General features: G+C 38.1%; 1 protein-coding gene across 4 annotated transcripts in view; it reads right to left on the bottom strand.

Annotated features, from left to right (window-relative positions):
• The window catches only part of DMD (dystrophin), a 1,834,617-nt gene that overhangs the window by 690,303 nt on the left and 1,124,079 nt on the right, over positions 1-20,235 (bottom strand). For all 4 annotated transcript variants that reach the window (XM_030304767.1, XM_030304766.1, XM_030304769.1 and 1 more), the window contains one exon: positions 635-736. In XM_030304767.1, coding sequence (XP_030160627.1) covers positions 635-736 — 102 coding nt within the window. The remainder of the gene's footprint in view (positions 1-634; positions 737-20,235) is intronic.

Consider the following 20,235-nt stretch of genomic DNA (forward strand, 5'->3'; position numbering starts at 1 on the left):
CTTTCCATTTCTCTCCTCACGTAATAGCCTGCGAATAAATGCGTCCTAGACTTCGAAACGTACGTGAGGAAAGGAAAGAAGTAGAAAGCTTTCTCCCAGGCCTGTTTTTTACCAAAGAGAGAAGCAATTACATGACATTTCACTAAAGATTCTTGACCCAATAAAGTACTAAAGCCCAAATGCCAATTTTCCTCTTTCATACGAAAAGAGTGTAACAGAGAAAAGAAAGGTCATGGACCATATTGTGATTCTTTACAGCTGGTGGAGACAGACAGTATGATGCAGTAGCTTGATTTGAATTAAGCCAAACAATATGAAAAGCATCAAGGCTGGCAAGCAAAGCAATAAAGCCTAAAGAATTTAATCTACCTTGAAGGTGGGACTACTTTCTGTATGGATGGCAGCACACCGGGACAGAAATGAGTCCTTTAATGCAATGACTCGTTAATAGCCTTAAGATCACAATATATAAATAGGATATGTTGATCAAAAAGACAGCTCAGCCTCTGCTGTTGCGGCATGGGCGATATTTCTTTACAAGTTATTTCATTGATTATAAATAGACCACGTCAGTGGCAAATGTACAACAGGGGAAGCATAACCCATTATGAGGTAATGGATATCGCTTCATTACCTTCACTGGCTGAGCGGCTGGTTTTTCCTTGTACAAATGCTGCCCTTTAGACAAAATCCCTTCCACATCCGGCTGTTTAGCTTGAACTGCTACTTCAATTTCCTGGGGAAAAGAACACATACAGTGCAGATGAACTTCACAGTTAGCAATAAAATTACTAAATTTAAATATACCCTTGGAGACTCCACATGTATTGCAGACCAATTTCTGCATGGTACATGGGGGCACACAAAGGTAGCTTTAGCGCCGAGGAAAGAAAGAGAGGCCTTTGGGAAAGGTACTAACATTGAAAATATTTATCTGAAATCTTCTCGAATCATATCCTAATACTATTCAATAGAAACACAGACAGTAGCTTTGGTTTTCAAAATCACTCGAATGCAATGAGAAATATGATTTATGAATACGATTAACATGGATAAGTGCTATTGTTAACTTCAGTAATCTCCGTAATCCTAATGTTCATTTTACTTTGCAGACTCCTTATTTTAACAGGATTCTCTTGGGCTTTGGATCCAAAATTTCGTTTCAAAATAAAACCAAATAATTCTTCCCGCATCACTGTCAAGATTAAGTTTCTTTCCAAAGAGTAAACACTTAAAGCTCAATGTCAAGGCTTATTAATTATTAAGCAGTCAAATTAAAAAGGCCTTTTGAGGAACGATTTAATTATTAAAAAAAAAACTTGTTTGTTTCCCTTAATCTAGAGAAGACTGAAGAAGGACCAAACAAACAAAAACCTCTTTAGATATGAATATAAAGTGTTTTGTTATTGGCCGCTGTCTAGCTCACTTGAAGAGAGAACAAAAGAAATGTGCATAAATTGAAGCTGAAGGAAGTGAAGTTAAATATTACAGAAGACTTTTTGGATGGAACACTTGTTAAACACCAGGATGGAATATCGATTAATCAATGTCAGGCGTCAGTCAGGGCCTGGGCAATCTTCCCCAGATAGCAACTCCTGATTAACCCATATCTCCCTTCCTCCCTCTCCTACCCTGTCGCCTCCCAGCACTGCTGTGTGTACGTGTCTTCATGTCATTGCTTCCTTTATATACTCTGTTTGTATCTTTCTCTCTCAGCCCATCAGAACAGGGGGTCCTCTGAATCCAAATTACTGTAACTTATATGGCACAGGATGGTGTCTTGCCATGTATGGGTGTTTAGCACACCCTCTTGAAAAGGATTATTTCTTTGGTTCTTATTATAATAAATACCAGTGGAAGGTGGACATTAAGACCGACCCCGTGCATTAACGGGTATGTGTGCAACACACATACTTACACACACGCACACACACATGCACACCACCTTCAGGAACAATAATTATAGAAGAAATAAAACCTTACAAGAACTTTCTTATGACAAAAATGGAACAACATTCCATGCTCATGGATTAGAAGAATAAATACTGTTAAAATGTCAATACTACCCAAAGCAATCTACACATTCAATGTAATCCCAATCAAAATTGCACCAGCATTCTTCTCAAAGCTAGAACAAGCAATCCTAAAATTTGAACGGAACCACAAAAGACCCTGAATAGCCAAAGTAATATTGAAGAAGACCAAAGCGGGAGGCATCACAATCCCAGACTTCAACCTCTACTACAAAGCTGTAATCATCAAGACAGCATGGTATTGGCACAAAAACAGACACATAGACCAGTGGAATAGAACAGAGACTCCAGAATTGGACCCACAAATGTATGGCCAACTAATCTTTGACAAAGCAGAAGAGAGTATCCAATGGAAAAAAGACAGTCTCTTTAACAAATGGTGCTGATAGAACTGGACAGTAACATGCAGAAGAATGAAACTAGACCACTTTCTTACACCATACACAAAAATAAACTCAAAATGGATGAAGGACCTGAATGTGAAACAGGAAACCATCGGGGCGCCTGGGTGGCGCAGTCGGTTAAGCGTCCGACTTCAGCCAGGTCACGATCTCGCGCTCCGTGAGTTCGAGCCCCGCGTCGGGCTCTGGGCTGATGGCTCGGAGCCTGGAGCCTGTTTCCGATTCTGTGTCTCCCTCTCTCTCTGCCCCTCCCCCGTTCATGCTCTGTCTCTCTCTGTCCCAAAAATAAATAAAAAACGTTGAAAAAAAAATTAAAAAAAAAAGAAACAGGAAACCATCAAAACCCTAGAGGAAGAAGCAGGAAAAAACCTCTCTGACCTCAGCCACACCAAGTTCTTACTTGACACATCTCCAAAGGTAAGGGAATTCAAAGCAAAAATGAACTATTGGGACCTCATGAAGATAAAAAGCTTCTGCACTGCAAAGGAAACAATCAACAAAACTAAAAGGCAATCAACGGAATGGGAAAAGATATTTGGAAATGACATATCAGATGAAGGGCTAGTATCCAAATTCTATCAAGAACTCACCAAACTCCACACCTGAAAAACAAATAATCCAGTGAAGAAATGGACAGAAGACATGAATAGACACTTTTCTAAAGCAGACATCCGGACGGCCAACAGGCACATGAAAAGATGCTCAAGGTCACTCCTCATCAGGGAAATACAAATCAAAACCACACTGAGATATCACCTCACGCTGGTCAGAGTGGCTAAAATGAACAAATCAAAAGACTCTAGATGCTGGCGAGGATGTGGAGAAACAGGAACCCTCTTGCACTGTTGGTGGGAATGCAAACTGGTACAGCCTCTCTGGAAAACAGTGTGGAGGTTCCTCAGAAAGTTAAAAATAGATCTACCCTATGACCCACCAATAGCACTGCTAGGAATTTACCCAAGGGATACAGGAGTGCTGATGCATAGGGGCACATGTACCCCAATGTTTAAAGCAGCACTTTCAACGATAGCCAAACTATGGAAAGAGCCTAAATGTCCATCAAGTGATGAATGGGTAAAGAAATTGTGGTTTATATACACAATGGAGTACTAGGTGGCAATGAGAAAGAATGAAATATGGCCCTTTGTAGCAACGTGCAAGCAAGTGGAGAATGTGATGCTAAGTGAAATAAGTCAGGCAGAGAAAGACAGGTACCATATGTTTTCATCCATGTGTGGATCCTGAGAAACTTAACAGAAGACCATGGGGGAGGGGAAGGGGGAAAAAAGTTAGAGAGGGAAGGAGGCAAACCGTAGATTCTTAAAAACTGAGAATAAACTGAAGGTTGATGGGGGGGTGGGAGGGATGGGTGGGTGGGTGATGGGTATTGAGGGATGAGCACTGGGTGTTGGATGGAAACCAATTTGACAATAAATTTCATATTAAAAAAAAGAAACTTAAGTCTCAAGAAAAAAAAAAGAACTTTCTTACGATAAAAAAACGTTAAAACAATCTTGCAAACTTGTAACAAGTCCAAATTCAGAGCATACTTTGTGAGAATTGGGCATTTCTTCCTTTAAAACTGTTTATAAGTATCTGTCTTTCTCTGTACAACTTATTTCACTTAGCATAACACTCTCTAGTTCCATTCACGTTGCTACGAAAGGCCAGATTTCATTCTTTCTCATTGCCACGTAGTATTCCATTGTGTATATAAACCACAATTTCTTTACCCATTCATCAGTTGATGGATATTTAGACTGTTCCCCTAATTTGGCTATTGTTGTAAGTGCCATATGTTTTCACACCTATGTGGACCCTGAGAAACTGAACAGAAGACCAAGGGGGAGGGGAAGAAAAAAGAAGTTAGAGAGGGAGGGAGGCAAACCATAAGAGACTCTTAAAAACTGAGAAGAAACTGAGGGTTGATGGGGGGGTGGGGGAGAGGGGAAAGTGGGTGATGGGCATGGAGGAGGGCACCTGTTGGGATGAGCGCTGCGTGTTGTATGGAGACCAATTTGACAATAAATTTCACATTAAAAAAGGTAAAATAAAAATAAAAATAAATCGCAAAGAAACCCTGTTTATAAGTGCATCCAGTATAAATTCGAGACCTTCAGAAAATGATCACAGGTAGTCAATAATTTTACCAATGGTTTGGGCCTGCAGCCAAATGATGAACACTACCATCTTTCTCTCCCTGCTCCTCTTCCTCGACCCCAAATAAGTCGTTCCAAAGACCACAAAGCATTGAGGCTACTCTTCAGGAGGCACTGGCAAATCGAGTTAGGGGACTGCCTTTTATATTACAAGGAATTCCCTTCGGCACCAAACACGCTTTAATTCATGAAATTTTCATTGGCAAATGCACAGAAAGAGCGGCAAGGCTGACATTAAGGCCGCCCAGATACTACTTTAGAGCTGAATGTGAAGCCAGCGCTTGCTAGATGGACTGAGGAAAAGTTGGCCTGCCTTGTGAAATGTCCCTGTTTTGCACCCGCAGGAGGTAAGATAGCCCCTCTTCAGGCCATCGAGTTAGCCCCAGATTTAGTCCTCTGATGAATGAGCACTGCAAAGTCACATCATTTCCCTTTATCGAAATGTTTCCTATTAGCATGTCCTTCTCTCATCACTAATGTCATCTCTTCGTCCTTCGATGAAATAATGAAGAGTTTAAGCACCTGGATGAGACGTACCCTTGGTCCTAGAGACACAGAGCAATGGGGAAAGAATCATGGGCAGCTCTCAATTCTTTGCTGTTATGTCTTGGCAATGTTTTGGAAAGTGTGATCTCTAATGACACGCACCTTTGATAAGTCCCTTCAGAAAGAGCATTTTGAAAATAAAACTCTACACTTTACCTCACGACATTTATATGCAGTGTGAATTTACTAGTGTTAAGGTAGGTCCGTTATTCAGGGTCAAATATTATTGCTGGAAGGGTCAACTGTACTAAATCCAATTAAATTCACTTAAAATATTCTTTAGTATATTTTTCTTCAGTTAGTATGAGAAATATACACTATAAGAAGCTGAAAATCACCTTGAAAAATGGAAGTATAAGTGAATTAAACTAAAACATTTTGATATCTGCATTTTAAAGCTTGAAACGGAAAAATGGAAAGCAGAGCAAAGCAAACAAATCCCAGCCGAAGCACAGGACTCTGCAAAAATAAAAAACGCTGCTAAAATCCTTTGCTGTGCTGAAAATGTCAAGCAACTGCTATAATGATATTAACTGCTATAACAATATTTATAAACCAGAGCTGCTAACAGTTTACTATGTGTCAAACACTGGGTGTTTCATATAGTTTTTCCCTTCCACTTAACAATACTACAAGAAGGTATTATCTAAGTTTACAGGTGCCGAAACTGAGCGAGACTGGGTCAATTTTCTGAAACTACATAGTTTGCAAAAGGCAGAGTTGAGACGACAACCAGGAAACGACTGCCACTAAACGTCCACTATACCCCTTACTCTTTTGTATGTAGTGCGTGTGCGTGCGTGTGCTAAAATTGGTAGCCATATTTCTTAATCCCATGTTATTTTTATTTTTTTCTCTTCCTCTTTAACTCTAATACATTTTGCAACATCCTTCCAGGGCGTGAGAGAAAATCTGGTCTCTTTCCATAGAAAAGAAATAAATTCTTACACAGCCTTTAAAAAATCACACCAAGGATGTCTCTTTGTGGATTTATGATTGCCAAACTGATGATATCCAGGTCAGAGAATTGGTTTGAGTAAACCTTTTATCTCACAAATGGCCTTACATCTTTGTATGATTTAAGGTAAGGTGAAGGAGGTCGCCACTAAAATGGAAACATAGCTAATTATAGCGGCCAGTTTTTCTAAGTAGAAAGTGTTCGACTTGAAAGAACATTCAGACAAGAAAGTCTGCATAGATTTTCCACCAAAAAAAAAAAGCCAAAAAACCCCAAACCCCATAACGTCACCTCTAATAATAGCACCTTACCTTTCCATTTAGGTTTTCTCCCCTGCCTTATTCTTAACCAGGAGTTAAGGCCCTTATGATGTGACCAGAGTTTTGTTTTCATCATTTCACAGTATTGGCGGTTCACTACAATCTCACGCGTAATTTTAAGGAAATAATCTGTATTGATTAGAGAATAGGGAATAATCCTTCCTTAATAGTCACTAGGACAAGATCATGGTGTATTCTGAAATCCAGCCCTGATGAGTTTTCCAAATGGAGTGACTTTCTAAGCATTTTCAGTCTTGGTTATTCCATAGGAAACTATATTACTATTACTGGGAGTTGTTGGTTTGACAAGCAGCGAATCAAAGGTTAGTGAAGAAAAAAGACAAACAACACCTGTGAGGGTGAAAGTAGCTATTCCAATGCAAATTAATGCATGCCTACATTTCCTACAAGTTGATGCATTTAATACTATATTTCTAATTTAATATCAAGACGGTTATGTGCACTTGCTCTGTTTTTTTAACTGGAAATTTAGCTCTAAGGAAAGTATAACAGAAAGACATTTTTCCTTGTTTTATGTTTTTATTTTTAATTGTGTCTCCATCACTTTACCTAGGGTTAAGCTTAGAATGTATGAATATGTGTATATGTATGTATGATTGATATATTGATATATACACATATATATAATCACAATATAAGGAGGATATACACAGCCTTTTCACATGCATTCCAACATTCATTCATTATTTGTTCATTTGACGAACACTGTTGCATATTTACTATATTTCAAAGTCTTGGCTACGAAGCGTGAATACTACGAGGCATGAGGTAGTCCCTTGTGAAAGACGAAGACAATCACATATGAAATTTAGAATGCAACAGGCTTAAGAGCCAGCAAAGTGCAATTTACACTGGGGCACAGAGAAGGAACTGGTGAGTTCTGTGCTCAAGGGGCAACAAGAGGGTAGGGGCAGGCCTCACAGGGGAAAAAGGGCTGCAGCAAAGGCTTGGAAGCGAGACAGTGCACGCACCTGTGTGACAAAAGGATGGATGGTATAAAGCACTTGCAAGAAGGAATCTGGGATGTGCAAGGACAGGAACCCGAGGCAGCATGGTGACCCCATGTGGAGGAGTGGAAAGAAATGTTACGGGAGTAGAAGGCAAGAGCCAGAGGAAAGAAGCATCTCTTATGCTACCCTCAGAAGCTTAGTGGAGAACCCACAAAAGGATTTTAAATAAGGGAATTACACTTTGCGTTTGAATTGATGTTCTAAAAATGAACGTATATGAATATATGAATAGATGGATAAGATCTACTACTAATGCATGGCTTTTAATTCACATAAGCTGGTATGAATGAGACATGTATGCCGCTTGTGAAGAAAAAACAAACTCAAGAGAAAAATGACAAGTTTTTCCTTAGCAAACTTAAGTAACCATTCCCTTAGTTTTCTAATTTATAAAGAGCATTTCCTGCCATTTGGCTATTTTGACAATCCTCACAGTCAACAAGTTTTCTATCAACTCTAAGATATCATGGATTCTAAGGACCACTGTTACTTTATAAACTGCTACGAAAGCTAAAAAATTACACTTTGTAGATTCTACTATGAGATACATTTCAATTTCAGAGAAGTGAAAATGTAAAAAAAAATGCATTCGGGGGATCAACGAAATTCTAAGATGTTTGTGAATACCACGATCGGTTTATTACTTCGTTATTATCCATTGCCTCTGTAAACATGGCTCCTCTGCCAGTGAATACGTTTTCCTCCCCATTGACTTTGGTCTTTACCATGTGCCTTACTCTGATCAATGAACTATGACCAAAACAGACTGTATGACAGCTCCGATCTGAGTCTTTAAAGACAATTCAAGATTAACTAGTACCCCTCGTTCCTGTCTTCTACCATGAAAGAATAATGCATCATATAAGAGTTGGTATTTCCAGCCTGGGTTTTGTAATAAGAAGACATTTGGAGCAGATCTAAAGTTCAGAATGAGAAAACCAGAATGTGATCCATAGTGTGGAGTAAATATGCAGCTATTCCTCAGACCCGTGAGTGAGTAATAAATGTTTGTTGTCACAAAACACTGAGATTTGGGGGCTATTTGTTACTGCAGCAAGAGCTAACAATTACAACAGTATGGTGAAACAGACAAACAAACAAAAAATATATGGGTTCTTGCGATGAAAAACCAAAGTAAGCCTTTAAAATAAATGTACCCTGGTCATATATTTCGACTGCACCATCTCTCATTCCACATACAAACTGTTTGCTAAAAAGGATAGCAAGAAACGAAAAATGAAATGGAATCAATATTGTGTTAGAGCCTGACTTCTCCGGCCTAGATTGTCAGGCAGACTCTGACAAATGAAGGCTGATGGATGGAAAAACACAACATTGGGCAGTTGCCTTTCTTTCTCTTTCCCCTCGTACTGGGTGACTGTTCTTTTATTTATCTACAATTAGGTTTGCTAGACCACAGCAACGCGGCTGTCAAGCACGTGCCAAGCTGATTGACAAAGAATGACAGGTTCTCTCTTTCCATTCTGAGCTAATCAAGGGCAGCCCACCAAAGGGAGCCTTGTTTTTCTGGTTTAGAGATTTATGGATTTCAAAAATAATCTGTCCAAATATACAAAGTATGATGCAGTATTGATTTTTCAAAGGGCCAAATGTTATGAAACTAAGAAGATATAATCTACCAAGGTACATACGTGGAACGTTCAAGGCCAATAAAAGAGTAGAGATAGGTGTGACCATCAAGTAATGAGACTGACATCCAGAAGCCCTCCACTCAGGACGAAGGGGTTTCAGAGTCTTTTGGGAAGACTTATTCTGACAAAAGAAATCTTACCAACAAATCCCCAACGTGTCAATTCATTCAGTAAATATTTACTGAATCTTCGAACACCTATTTTGTTATAAATAGCTTAAGCAGTGGATATTTAACAGTCACTAAAACAGACACTATTTTCCTGTTCACGTGAGGCTTGTCTTCTAATGGGGATGGTGGACAATAAAATACAAATTATGGCCCATCAGACGGTAAAAAGTGCTAAAGAGGAAAAAAAAAAAAAACAAAACTTTAAGTGGAAATAGATGTCTGTGTGGGGTAAGGAAGGATGGGAGGGGGGTATCTGAGAAACTGCTTCCAGGGAAAACCTCACTGAGAAGGTGATTATTTGAATAAATATGAGTTAGAAGTGAAAGAAGAAATCGAGCGGCTCCCTCAGGGAAGCACAATCCATGCAGAGGAAACAGCGAGTGCAAAGGCCCTGGGGTGGCAATGTGTCTGGCCTGTTCAACAAAAAAATAAGGGAGCCTGGGTGAGTGGAGCCGAGGGAGCAAGGGGAGAGGAGCAGGACAGAGGCCTGAGAGGCTGGGAAGGACAAGGCCCTGCAGGGCAACTGCATGAGGACTTTGGCACTTACTCTGTGGGAGATTAGGAACCATAGGAGGGTCTTCAGTAGAGGAGTGATGTGATCGGACTTATTTTTTAACATATCATTCTGACTGCTGTGTTAAGATTAAACCAAACGGATGGAGAAAAGAGACCATAGTTATAAGCAAATTTCCAAGGGAGTTAGTTAAAGCCACATTGCTTGGAAGGAAGTACTTGTTTGTGGAAACCCGATACACTTATTCTGAAAATCTTTACACATACAGTTTTAAAATGAGGACTAAATCTCTCTGATCTGGTTAAAGCAGTACTTTAACCAGACTCATTTCTTGAGAGTGGCACTCCCCAGGTTTTACCAGGTTCCAAAGTCCTTAGTGGTAAAGACTGTGGGCTCTTAGGCCCAGCTATATAAGTTCTGATCCTGGCATGAGTTGATTATTTTCAACAGACACCATATGGCCCATAAATCCCAAAATATTCTAAAACCTTTGCTATCTGATCCCGTACAGAAAAAAGTTAGCCAACCACTGATGTAGAGAAATGGTTAGGGTTGGGATTTGCGACTCTAAAAACCTTCAGGTGCACAGAAAAATTATACGGGTAGTTATTTTTAAAGATAAAACATGAGAAACATATTTTGCCTTTTATCTCCTCATACAGACTCATAGAGATAGTCAAACAATTTACAGTTATACTTTGGAGCAGGGCTTAACAAACATTTTCTAGAAGGGGCCAGACAGTAAATACTTAGGCCTCCCAGGCCATATGGTGCCTGTCCTACCTGAATTCTGCCAGTGCAGCGTGAAAGCAAACATAGGTAATGTAAACAAATGAGCATGATCGTGTTCCAATAACACTTTGTGTACAAAAACAGGCGGTGGACTGAATGTGTCCACTGCACTATCGCTTGCTGACTCCTGCTTTAGTGTATCGTATTACAGGGTTGTTGGAAGCAATCAGATCAGGGACGAGATCATCTGGGTTCTAGGCTTCGTGATTCATGAGTTGGGGCAAGTCACTTAAATTCTCTGCGTTTTAGTATCCTGAGTTATAAAATGAGTTAGAACTACAGATAGGATTACAGAGCATTTTGCCCCTGTGCATGAAAAGTTGACCTTTGAAGAACTTTCTAGCTGTTTTTTACGTGGAAGCCTGTAAATTTCTACGTGGAAGCAGGTAAATTACACCTGGCTTAGGACTTCTACTTTTGAACTACCAATGTCTCCCGGAAAGCCATACTTTTGGGGATCCCCTAAGCCGAGTGACTCTTATAACTGAAAATGTACCTTTCATGGATCTTGGAAACTCTATCTATGTCATAAGACATTGGCTCCTGGGGCACATTAAACTTCTAGGTCAGAGTTGACCCAGCAGCTCCCTGTGCATCTCCTTTCTTTACACCTGATCTGTCATCTGGGAGTGGGCAGAGGCTGCAAAAAAGAAAAAGGTAAGGGGCGCCTGGGTGGCGCAGTCGGTTAAGCGTCCGACTTCAGCCAGGTCACGATCTCGCGGTCCGTGAGTTCGAGCCCCGCGTCAGGCTCTGGGCTGATGGCTCGGAGCCTGGAGCCTGTTTCCGATTCTGTGTCTCCCTCTCTCTCTGCCCCTCCCCCGTTCATGCTCTGTCTCTCTCTGTCCCAAAAATAAATAAAAACGTTGAAAAAAAAAATTAAAAAAAAAAAAAAAAAAAAAAAGAAAAAGGTAAAAAAAAAAAAAAAACACCTCTTGGAAAGCTCTGTGAATGCTGCACAAACTGCTGTGAATTGTAATCCTGATCCTGCCTTTCTGGGGGGCTGTTTCTCTGTTCCTGTTCCCTGTGAAGTGAATTTGAAGCTGAATGTGGCTAACGGTAACCCCATTCAGTGGCAACCAGCAAGACTCACTGATGGGCTCTATAATACTCATGTCTAGGACCCGCATTTTATTGTCACAAATTAATTGCTCTCAAATTGAGACACATTTGATAAATGATGGTGCGTCATAGTCTAACTGACAGCACCTCTTTCTTAGTGACAGATAAAATAATGGTACATATTCTAATCAATGGTGTGATCGAAGCAGTGAAATATGGCATGTGACCGGGATATTCATAGTAGGTCAGGATCAAATGATTTAGTATATGCAAAGGTAATACTAACTGCTAACATTTATTGAGAATTTACTAAGTACAAACACTGCACTCTGCACTTAACATAAATCATCCTAATTAATCTCACTCAATCTCCACCGCAGAGCCTTTCACCACACATTACTGTCATTTATTCAGATTAAAAAAAAAAAAAAAAACAACAGAGTCACAAGAGGTGAGGATACTTGCCTAAGGCGCAAGCTAACAAATGGTAGATATAAGATTTGAACCCTGGTCTGTCTGACACATGTCCTGAATACTTAATTATGATACTATATGTTCCCTGAATTTAAGTATAATCCATATACACAGTTAGATCTTCTTTGCGAAATCACAGGGTTTGGAACCAGAATAAAGTATTTTTGACTGATGTATGATTTTGGTTTAAATTAGGGTTTTCCAACCTCAGCACTACTGACATTTTGGCCTGAATAGTTATTTGTTGTAGGGAGCTGCCCTTCTATTATAGGATGTTTTACGGCATCCCTGGTCCCGATTCACAAGATGCCAGTAGCACTCCCAGCTCTTCCAGACGTGAGAACCAAAAAAATCTCCAGACATTGACAAACTCCCCTGGAGTACGTGAAATAGTGTGATTTAATGTAAGTGTCCTTTCTCTCCTCTTTCTCGTATGGAATGCTGTCTGTAATGGCATCTTTTATACATATTTGTTCAGATGCACTAGTATTCACACTATGACTTTGAAACCACATTTGAATGCGGTTCGGATGAACTCTAAAAGTGTAGGTTTCAGTTTCTGGCTGAATTATTCCTAGGAATACTCCTTCAAATACCCACATGGATCAAGGAACACGGTGGATTCTATGGAATACAGAGGCATATGAGACCTTGCATTTCACATTCACCTTGGCCATAATACCTGCATTATTTTAAACTGATACAGCACAATGCTAAATTACTATCCACGTGGTCATTGGACATAGGTCTTGAAGTCTGGATAGTTTTCTCAATGTAAGTATTATTCAACACCAGGACTTGCTTTTTAAAATATAAAATAGGGGCACCTGGGTGGCTCAGTCAGTTAGCATTTGACTCTTGCTTTTGGCTCAGGCCACGATCTCACGGTTTGTGGGATCAAACCCTGCACTGGGCTCTGTGCTGACAGCGCTGAGCCTGCTTGGGATTCTCTCTCTCAACCTCTCTCTCTGCCCCTCCTCCACCCATGCGCGCGCGCGCTCTCTCTCTCTCTCTCTCTCTCAAAAAATATACATATAAAATAGCAGTTAGGGTAATTTTCAATAAAAGCAAAGAGTAATTCAGTACACCTGAAACTAATACAATATTGTAGGTCAACCACATTTCAGTAATAAAAAAAGAACATTAAAAAAGAAAAAAGCAATTCAACTCTGACTTCATGATTGACGCACTTCAAATAAAATTAAAGATGCTTTTTTTTTTTTACTACTAAGTGCTATACCAAAATTAGAGTTATTATCTAAAACCGCTCTTTCTAAATTCTTCCATAAGCACAAGCAATCAAAAGGATAACTGAATTAAACTTGGGTTTAAAAAAATATCAACAAGAAAGTCTGAGGTTTCTCTTAGGAATAGCCTTTCCTTAAACATGTATGAAAAACAAAGCAAACAGGAGGGTTTCCGAAATCAAGGAAAGAAACCCATGACGCAATAAAGCCCCTTCTTTGGTTCACACAACATGTCAGTTTTCATCTTGAGTCCCAGGTTTACGTTCAGCCTGCCAAACATAATATTTCTACTCCTGTAACTCTCCATGACTTCTACCACTCTAGGTGAACATTTTCATCGGTCTCCTACAAAGTCAACGATAAGGTTTTGGATAAGGAATTGTGAACCTGTATTTCAGATATATATATATAACTGTTAGAATCCCGAATATACAGAGAACTCATATTAATTTCTAAGAGAAAGCAAACAACCCGATTGGAAATTGGGCAAAATATTTGAAGAGTCAACTCATAGAAGGAAAAATCTGAATGACCAACAAACATGAAAAGTTGTTTAACCAGGGATATGCAAATTCAAATACTAAATTCATGTCATTTCCTGCTGCTGGTGGAAAGCAATTTACAATATGTAATAAAGATGTGAATACTCTAACGAGTCAGCAGTTCTACTTCTAGGTATTGTCACATGGGTTTATGAGGAGACCTGCAAACAATGTTCTTTCGGCTTTGTTTACATTAGTAAAAAACTAGAAACAACCTAATGATCATTCATTTCTAATCTTATAACCCTATTGATGGCTTTGTTCTTATTCAAATCAGAAATACCTTTAACAGGTCACTTCTCTTTTCTAAATCTACTTTAAATGATTGTTATTTTGTATGGTGTCCAAAATTTCATCTAACTTAGTCATAAGCAATGTTAATGCTTCTATTCATAACTGAACCACTGAAGATATTAAAGATAATAGAGATAATACTGTCTTTAATAAATCTGACTTCAGCTATAATGGCACACACAGTATAATATCTCAGATAACATCTGCTTACTTTTGAGTGAAGCACAGAAATGTGTGCGTATAATTTTGTACTCGTGTTATCTCTCCAATTATGCAAATCACTAATACTTATTACTATGCTAATACTAGAAGATATATTGTAATAAATGTTACCATGAGTTATTAATTTTGTGTTCCTTATCACCTACTTCATCAGATAATTTAAAAGACAGAGACGCCTATCTATCCACATTTTCTCTACATGTTATTCACAGAAGTTTTCTCAAATCAATCTTGAAAATCAGTAGTATGCCCACATGGTTTTGTGATTTCATAGGTCAATAAGTAGAATTTTTGTTGTATCCTATACATTCTAGTGAGTGCTACCATATTTTTTGCCTTTTGAATGTTTAATGGTTATTAATTTTAAGCAAATCAATATCATTATAATGACCAGCATGCTACATAACCAGTTATTATAAATGCAGTTTGAGTTAACCTTAAAATTAAAATGACTAATGGGATGCCTGGGTGGCTTAGTCGGTTAAGCGTCTGACTTCGGCTCAGGTCACGATCTCAAAGTTCATGAGTTTGAGCCCTGCATCAGGATCTGTGCTGTGAAGTCAGAGCCTAGAGTCTGCTTCAGATTCTGTGTCTCCCTCCCTCGCTGCCGTCGCCCACCTTCAAAAATAAATAAACATTAAAAAAAAACTTAAATGAGTAAAACTATTATTAAAACACTATAAGTTAAAGAATTATGGGTGCTTTTATTGACTATATACTTTGTGCCTTCTTAGGATCAGTAATTGCTGAATATTCATTATGTCCAGAGGAGGCAACGAGGTATTCAGAAGTCGGAAGCTATGGCTTCAGAAGTATTATATATGCCATCTCTAAGTTTTTAATATATTGATCTGTTTATTGAAATCACTGAAATGACATAGCAACGTAAATACATTTATAATGGGTGATAATTTAAGTAGTTACTGTACAACTAATGTGTCTCTTTTTCAAAATACAGATCTGATACATATCCGAGTATTTAGTATCTTTCATAATATATATAATTCCATATAATATTCATATTATATATACATATATTCCATATATATTATATATACATATATTCCATAATACATATATATTATAAAATATATATTATATCATATTATATTATATTACAAAATACATATATATATATATATATATATATATTTCCTATATATGAATGATTGAGCCCAGACACATTACTGCTCTCAAGGGAGAGCCAGAAAGAATGAGAGAAAGGTATGACAAGGAGAACAGCAGAAATGCGGCAATTTGGAAGTATTTGGAATACAAAGGTGATTTCTAAGTCAAGTACAGCTAACTACAGTAGTAACATCACCTAACTTTGTCTATTAGGTGATAGGAGGACTTTTACAACATAGAATTATATCTGTTAATTAGATTTATAATACACTCTTATTTTCAATGCCATGTAAATTAATATAAGTGAAATCTTAATGTAGAGAAGTGTATAGTTAAGAAAAAATATCACTATGGCGTTTCTAAGCAAACCTAGTGCACAAAATTTGCTTACATGTTCAATGGGAAGAATCATGTGACTTGTGATGTATTTCCCCATTACCACCATCTAACTTTATTCTGAATTTGAATATTTCAAGTATTCCTTAAAACTTTATTTTGAGAATGTTACAGAATTTCATCAGAAACGTTCATCTCTAAATTAATTCCCACCATTCTGGTAGTTTTTTTTTTTTAACTCTCAAATATGAGCAGAAGTTTATATAAATTTATGGGATGGCAATTGAATAGTAAAACAGCTTTATTTAAAATAAGTATTCCTGAAAGCGTTATTTTTGGTGCTAAATGATTTTTCTCCTTCCCTGTGTTTATCTTTCTTCTCCTTTTTAAATAAAATCACAAAGATTATGGCCGAAGGTTCTCTTTTTTTAAATTTTTTCCCACAGCAACTGATACAATGTTCTGTGAAAAACAAGTCCATATCCTCCCCCACCCCCATAAAAAAAGGGTATTGAGTGGCTTTATGTTGCTATAACTTCTTGGCAGTCATCCTTACCCGTAATGATAGGCACATTTGCTTTTAGAGATGTCATAATTATATATTTAGAATTCTAAGTGCTCTTCAGTGGAAGTCACTTATTTAAGGACTCCTTTAGCAACCAGTACAGTTTAATGAGCAGAGCACAGCATTTTCTGATGAAAATACAAATCCACAGTTATGAGGTCAGGAGGGTAGGTATCAGGCAGACAAGGGGCATTGGTGCAGAGACCAGAGAGTCAAGGAGAGTACAGAGACATGCAGGGGGACTGAAGGTCATGTACCCCAGGTAATTTTATTTCACCTATCCATCCAGATGCCATCCTAGAGAGGAGCAAGAGGAGAGCTAGGGAGTTTGAAAGACTGGCGATTTATTCAAGAGACTGGTAAACTCATATAAAGAGTCTGGTACAATTGTTTCTGACTGAGATCCTTTTTTCTCACTACTCAACATGGGAGAAGTGTAGGAAGATCAGTGAGGAATAAATAAAGTTGCATTTGTGTAATTGACTATATGACCCTAAGTTATTTATATCGTTTATATAATTCTTCCTGCATATTTATTATATTTATGACTATGTTTTTCAAAGTCTAGTTCCTAGACTGGCAGTGTATCACCAGGAAACTGCATTTTAACAAGATCCTTAGCTCATTCCACCCACCTTAAAGTTTGAGAAGCATGGTCCTAGATAGTGTGTACTAGCATTTAGAATCGACAAAAGTTAACCCTAGAATTTTAACTCATTTCCATACTTACCTTATGGATATAACACGTATCTTTCAATGACACACCTTTATGAGTAAACAGCTTCATGGATATAGCTTTTGGAATCAGACGAGAAAGGTGGTTGTACCTTTTTTTAAAGTTATTAGAAAAATGGTACCGTTTTGAGTATTCTAAATTGCAAGTGCACAACATTTCTGAATTATCTGAAATCTCAGACTGCTATTTTCTACCAATACCCACCGCCACCAAGGGTGGTAACTTCCATGTTCAGAACCTTTCTCATTTAACCTCCACGGATTCTACCCTGTGTTCTGTCTGCCAAATAAGCCATCCCTCGGACAATATAGTTGGCAAACCAGGTGGTCCATTCATTAACTTAAACAGAAGTTGTTGTTGTTGTTGTTTTCAATATATGAAATTTATTGTCAAATTGGTTTCCATACAACACCCAGTGCTCATCCCAAAAGGTGCCCTCCTCAATACCCATCCCCCACCCTTCCCTCCCTCCCACCCCCCAACAACAGAAGTTGTTTGAAAATGAATGGAAGTGTTCCCATCTTTCTCCTCCACACATACTCAGAAAGGGATGGCATCCATATGCAGAGCACAGCTTTCTTTTGAAGGATATTAAGAAATAAGGATAACATTGCTTCCGATGTTCTCATACAACCTACTCCAACGTATCATTATGTAAACTTGCTTTTAACAGAACAAAGATTTGCTTTTAACAGAGAACAAGACTGGTAAGTCAAAAATTACAATTGTAGTTCAGTAAAACATGATTTCAAGAAAATATAAAAACAAGTTAGGGTGACAAAATATTTGGAGCAGTAGAACGATCAAGTAAAGGAGGGGTCTGCTTTCTGAGGAGATGGTATCATACTGGTGAATGGAAGATGACAGTGGGAACCATTTAATTCCTATTGGGTCTCTTGCAGGTCAAGAGACCTGCAAGGTCAAGAGGTCTTTGTCTGACTACAAAGAATAAAACAAATAGCAATGAGGGGACCTGGTGCCCAAGATGAGCAAAGAGATTACAAAGTCCCCAGCTCCTCAGAATGAACTCTCTCGATCTAGATCAATTATATCTTAGGACACTAATAAAGCTGGCAAGTCAAGTGGAGAACCTCCGTGGGTAGTCTGGAAGATTGGAAAAGTGCAGTTTTGTTTTCACAAAGAAAAAAGGCTGTGGGAATGAAATTTTAAGCTTCCAAATAGTTATTTAAGACTTGGCTGAAAAGTGCAATGCAGGGACAGACTACAAGTTCTCTTCCTCTAATGAGTACTTTCAAAGAATGAGAGTCAGTTGACATAGGGGATCTGGAAAGACAAATTGTGTCACAGCCATTCCATACTTGTTAGATTGATAGAAAAAGAAAGCAAATATTAACATACCTGTTCCCAGTTTTTAACCAAATTAAATCCGTGTTTATTCTATAATTTGTCATCATGTTGAGTTTCTGTACAGGACTGTTTGCTAAGGCAGGCAAAGATCATTCCCATAAAATTCAAAGGTTTGCTTTAATATTTTCAGGTTATAACCTTAAGGCTAGAATCTATTTGTCATAAGAAACATTCATTAGGATACTTGTTGTAAAGAAAACGTGTTTCCACTTCAAGTTGTAGGCTGTATTTGTCTCCATAAGAAAAAGACAAACAACCTAATAGGAAAAAAACTGACAATGAATGAAACAAATGGTGAACGAGAAAGAAAATATAAAGGATTCCATAACATTCTTTGATCCTGAAAAAAAAATTCATCCTCACTCAAAAGAAGAATACAAATTAAAATTACAGTGACATGTCAACTTTTTCTAGCTTAGCGAAGATCATACAGGTTGACGACACACTGAGTTGCAAAGGTGTGTGGAAAAAACTCCTTCATATTACCAACTGGAGGGCTCTATGAGGTACAATGTGGCCATTTTTTGCTAAAATAACAACTGTTGTCTTGACCCAGACATTTTATTTCTAAGAACTTATCCTATGGATATACTTGCAATGTGTGAGATTACATGAGCATAAAGTGCTACACTGTCATCTTGTAGCGGGAACAAAGCCTGAAAACAAAAAAAAAAATGTTCATTTACTGGAATGTTGGTTGAATAAATTACGGTGCATCCTTCGGATACAAATGTATGCAAATGGAAAAAAATGAGAACGTTCTTAAGGTGCTAATATAGAAAATAATTGTCCGTATATGTCATTAAGTGAAAAAAAAAAAACATGATGCAGGAACAGTATTTACAGTATCCTACAATATTTGTTTTAAGAAGACAGGAATAGGAAGAAAACAAACACAAATGCACACACACTCACATCCTATCTTTGGAGCGCCATCAAACAAACTGATAACCTTGCCAGCCTACGGGGAGAGAAACTAGGTGGCTGAAAGATGGAGAAGCAAGGGAGTATTTACTCCCTTTTATGCTTTGCATTTTGTACCACAAAAAGGCGCTAGCTTTTCAATGAACAAATAAAATAACTTACACTTTCAAAGTGTGCCACGGGAGGATGAATTTATTCTCAACTTTGGAGTAATTAACCCAGCATGACCTTGTGACAGACTACTAATTTATTTTGTATAAAAGGAAGCTGTAGGTTCTCTTAAAATGAGGAATAAAAAATAAAATGATAACTAAATGAAAACAAGTTTTCCAAAACAATGGTTACCCATACCACATGCCAAACCATGTGATAATTTGTATTACATTCTATTATACCCTGTGCTATCTTACTGTAGTTCATTTCACTCGCTAAATGGATTTCATAACTCAACAATAGGTCACCAGCAACAACTTGAACAAGAGTTGTCTAAATTATCTCCTCTTCTTTATCCCTACGTCCAAAGTTGTCATACAGGATCATGTTGCTCCTCAACTAATTCAGTAAGCTCCTGACCAGCCCTCCTTTTTGGGCACTACACTCCCCCAATTTGGGAGTTTGCAAGTTACCTCTCTTTAGTGATTCCCACGTCTCTCCAAGATATCGACTGGTTCCTTGAAGCCTCACCAAAACCAGGCTGCACTTCAACATCACTAAATTTGTTTTTATTCCCACATTTCATGTGATTAATCACTTCCATATCTTTG

Source organism: Lynx canadensis, chromosome X (assembly GCF_007474595.2).
Source record: "Lynx canadensis isolate LIC74 chromosome X, mLynCan4.pri.v2, whole genome shotgun sequence".
In the NCBI taxonomy this organism is placed as follows: domain Eukaryota; kingdom Metazoa; phylum Chordata; class Mammalia; order Carnivora; family Felidae; genus Lynx; species Lynx canadensis.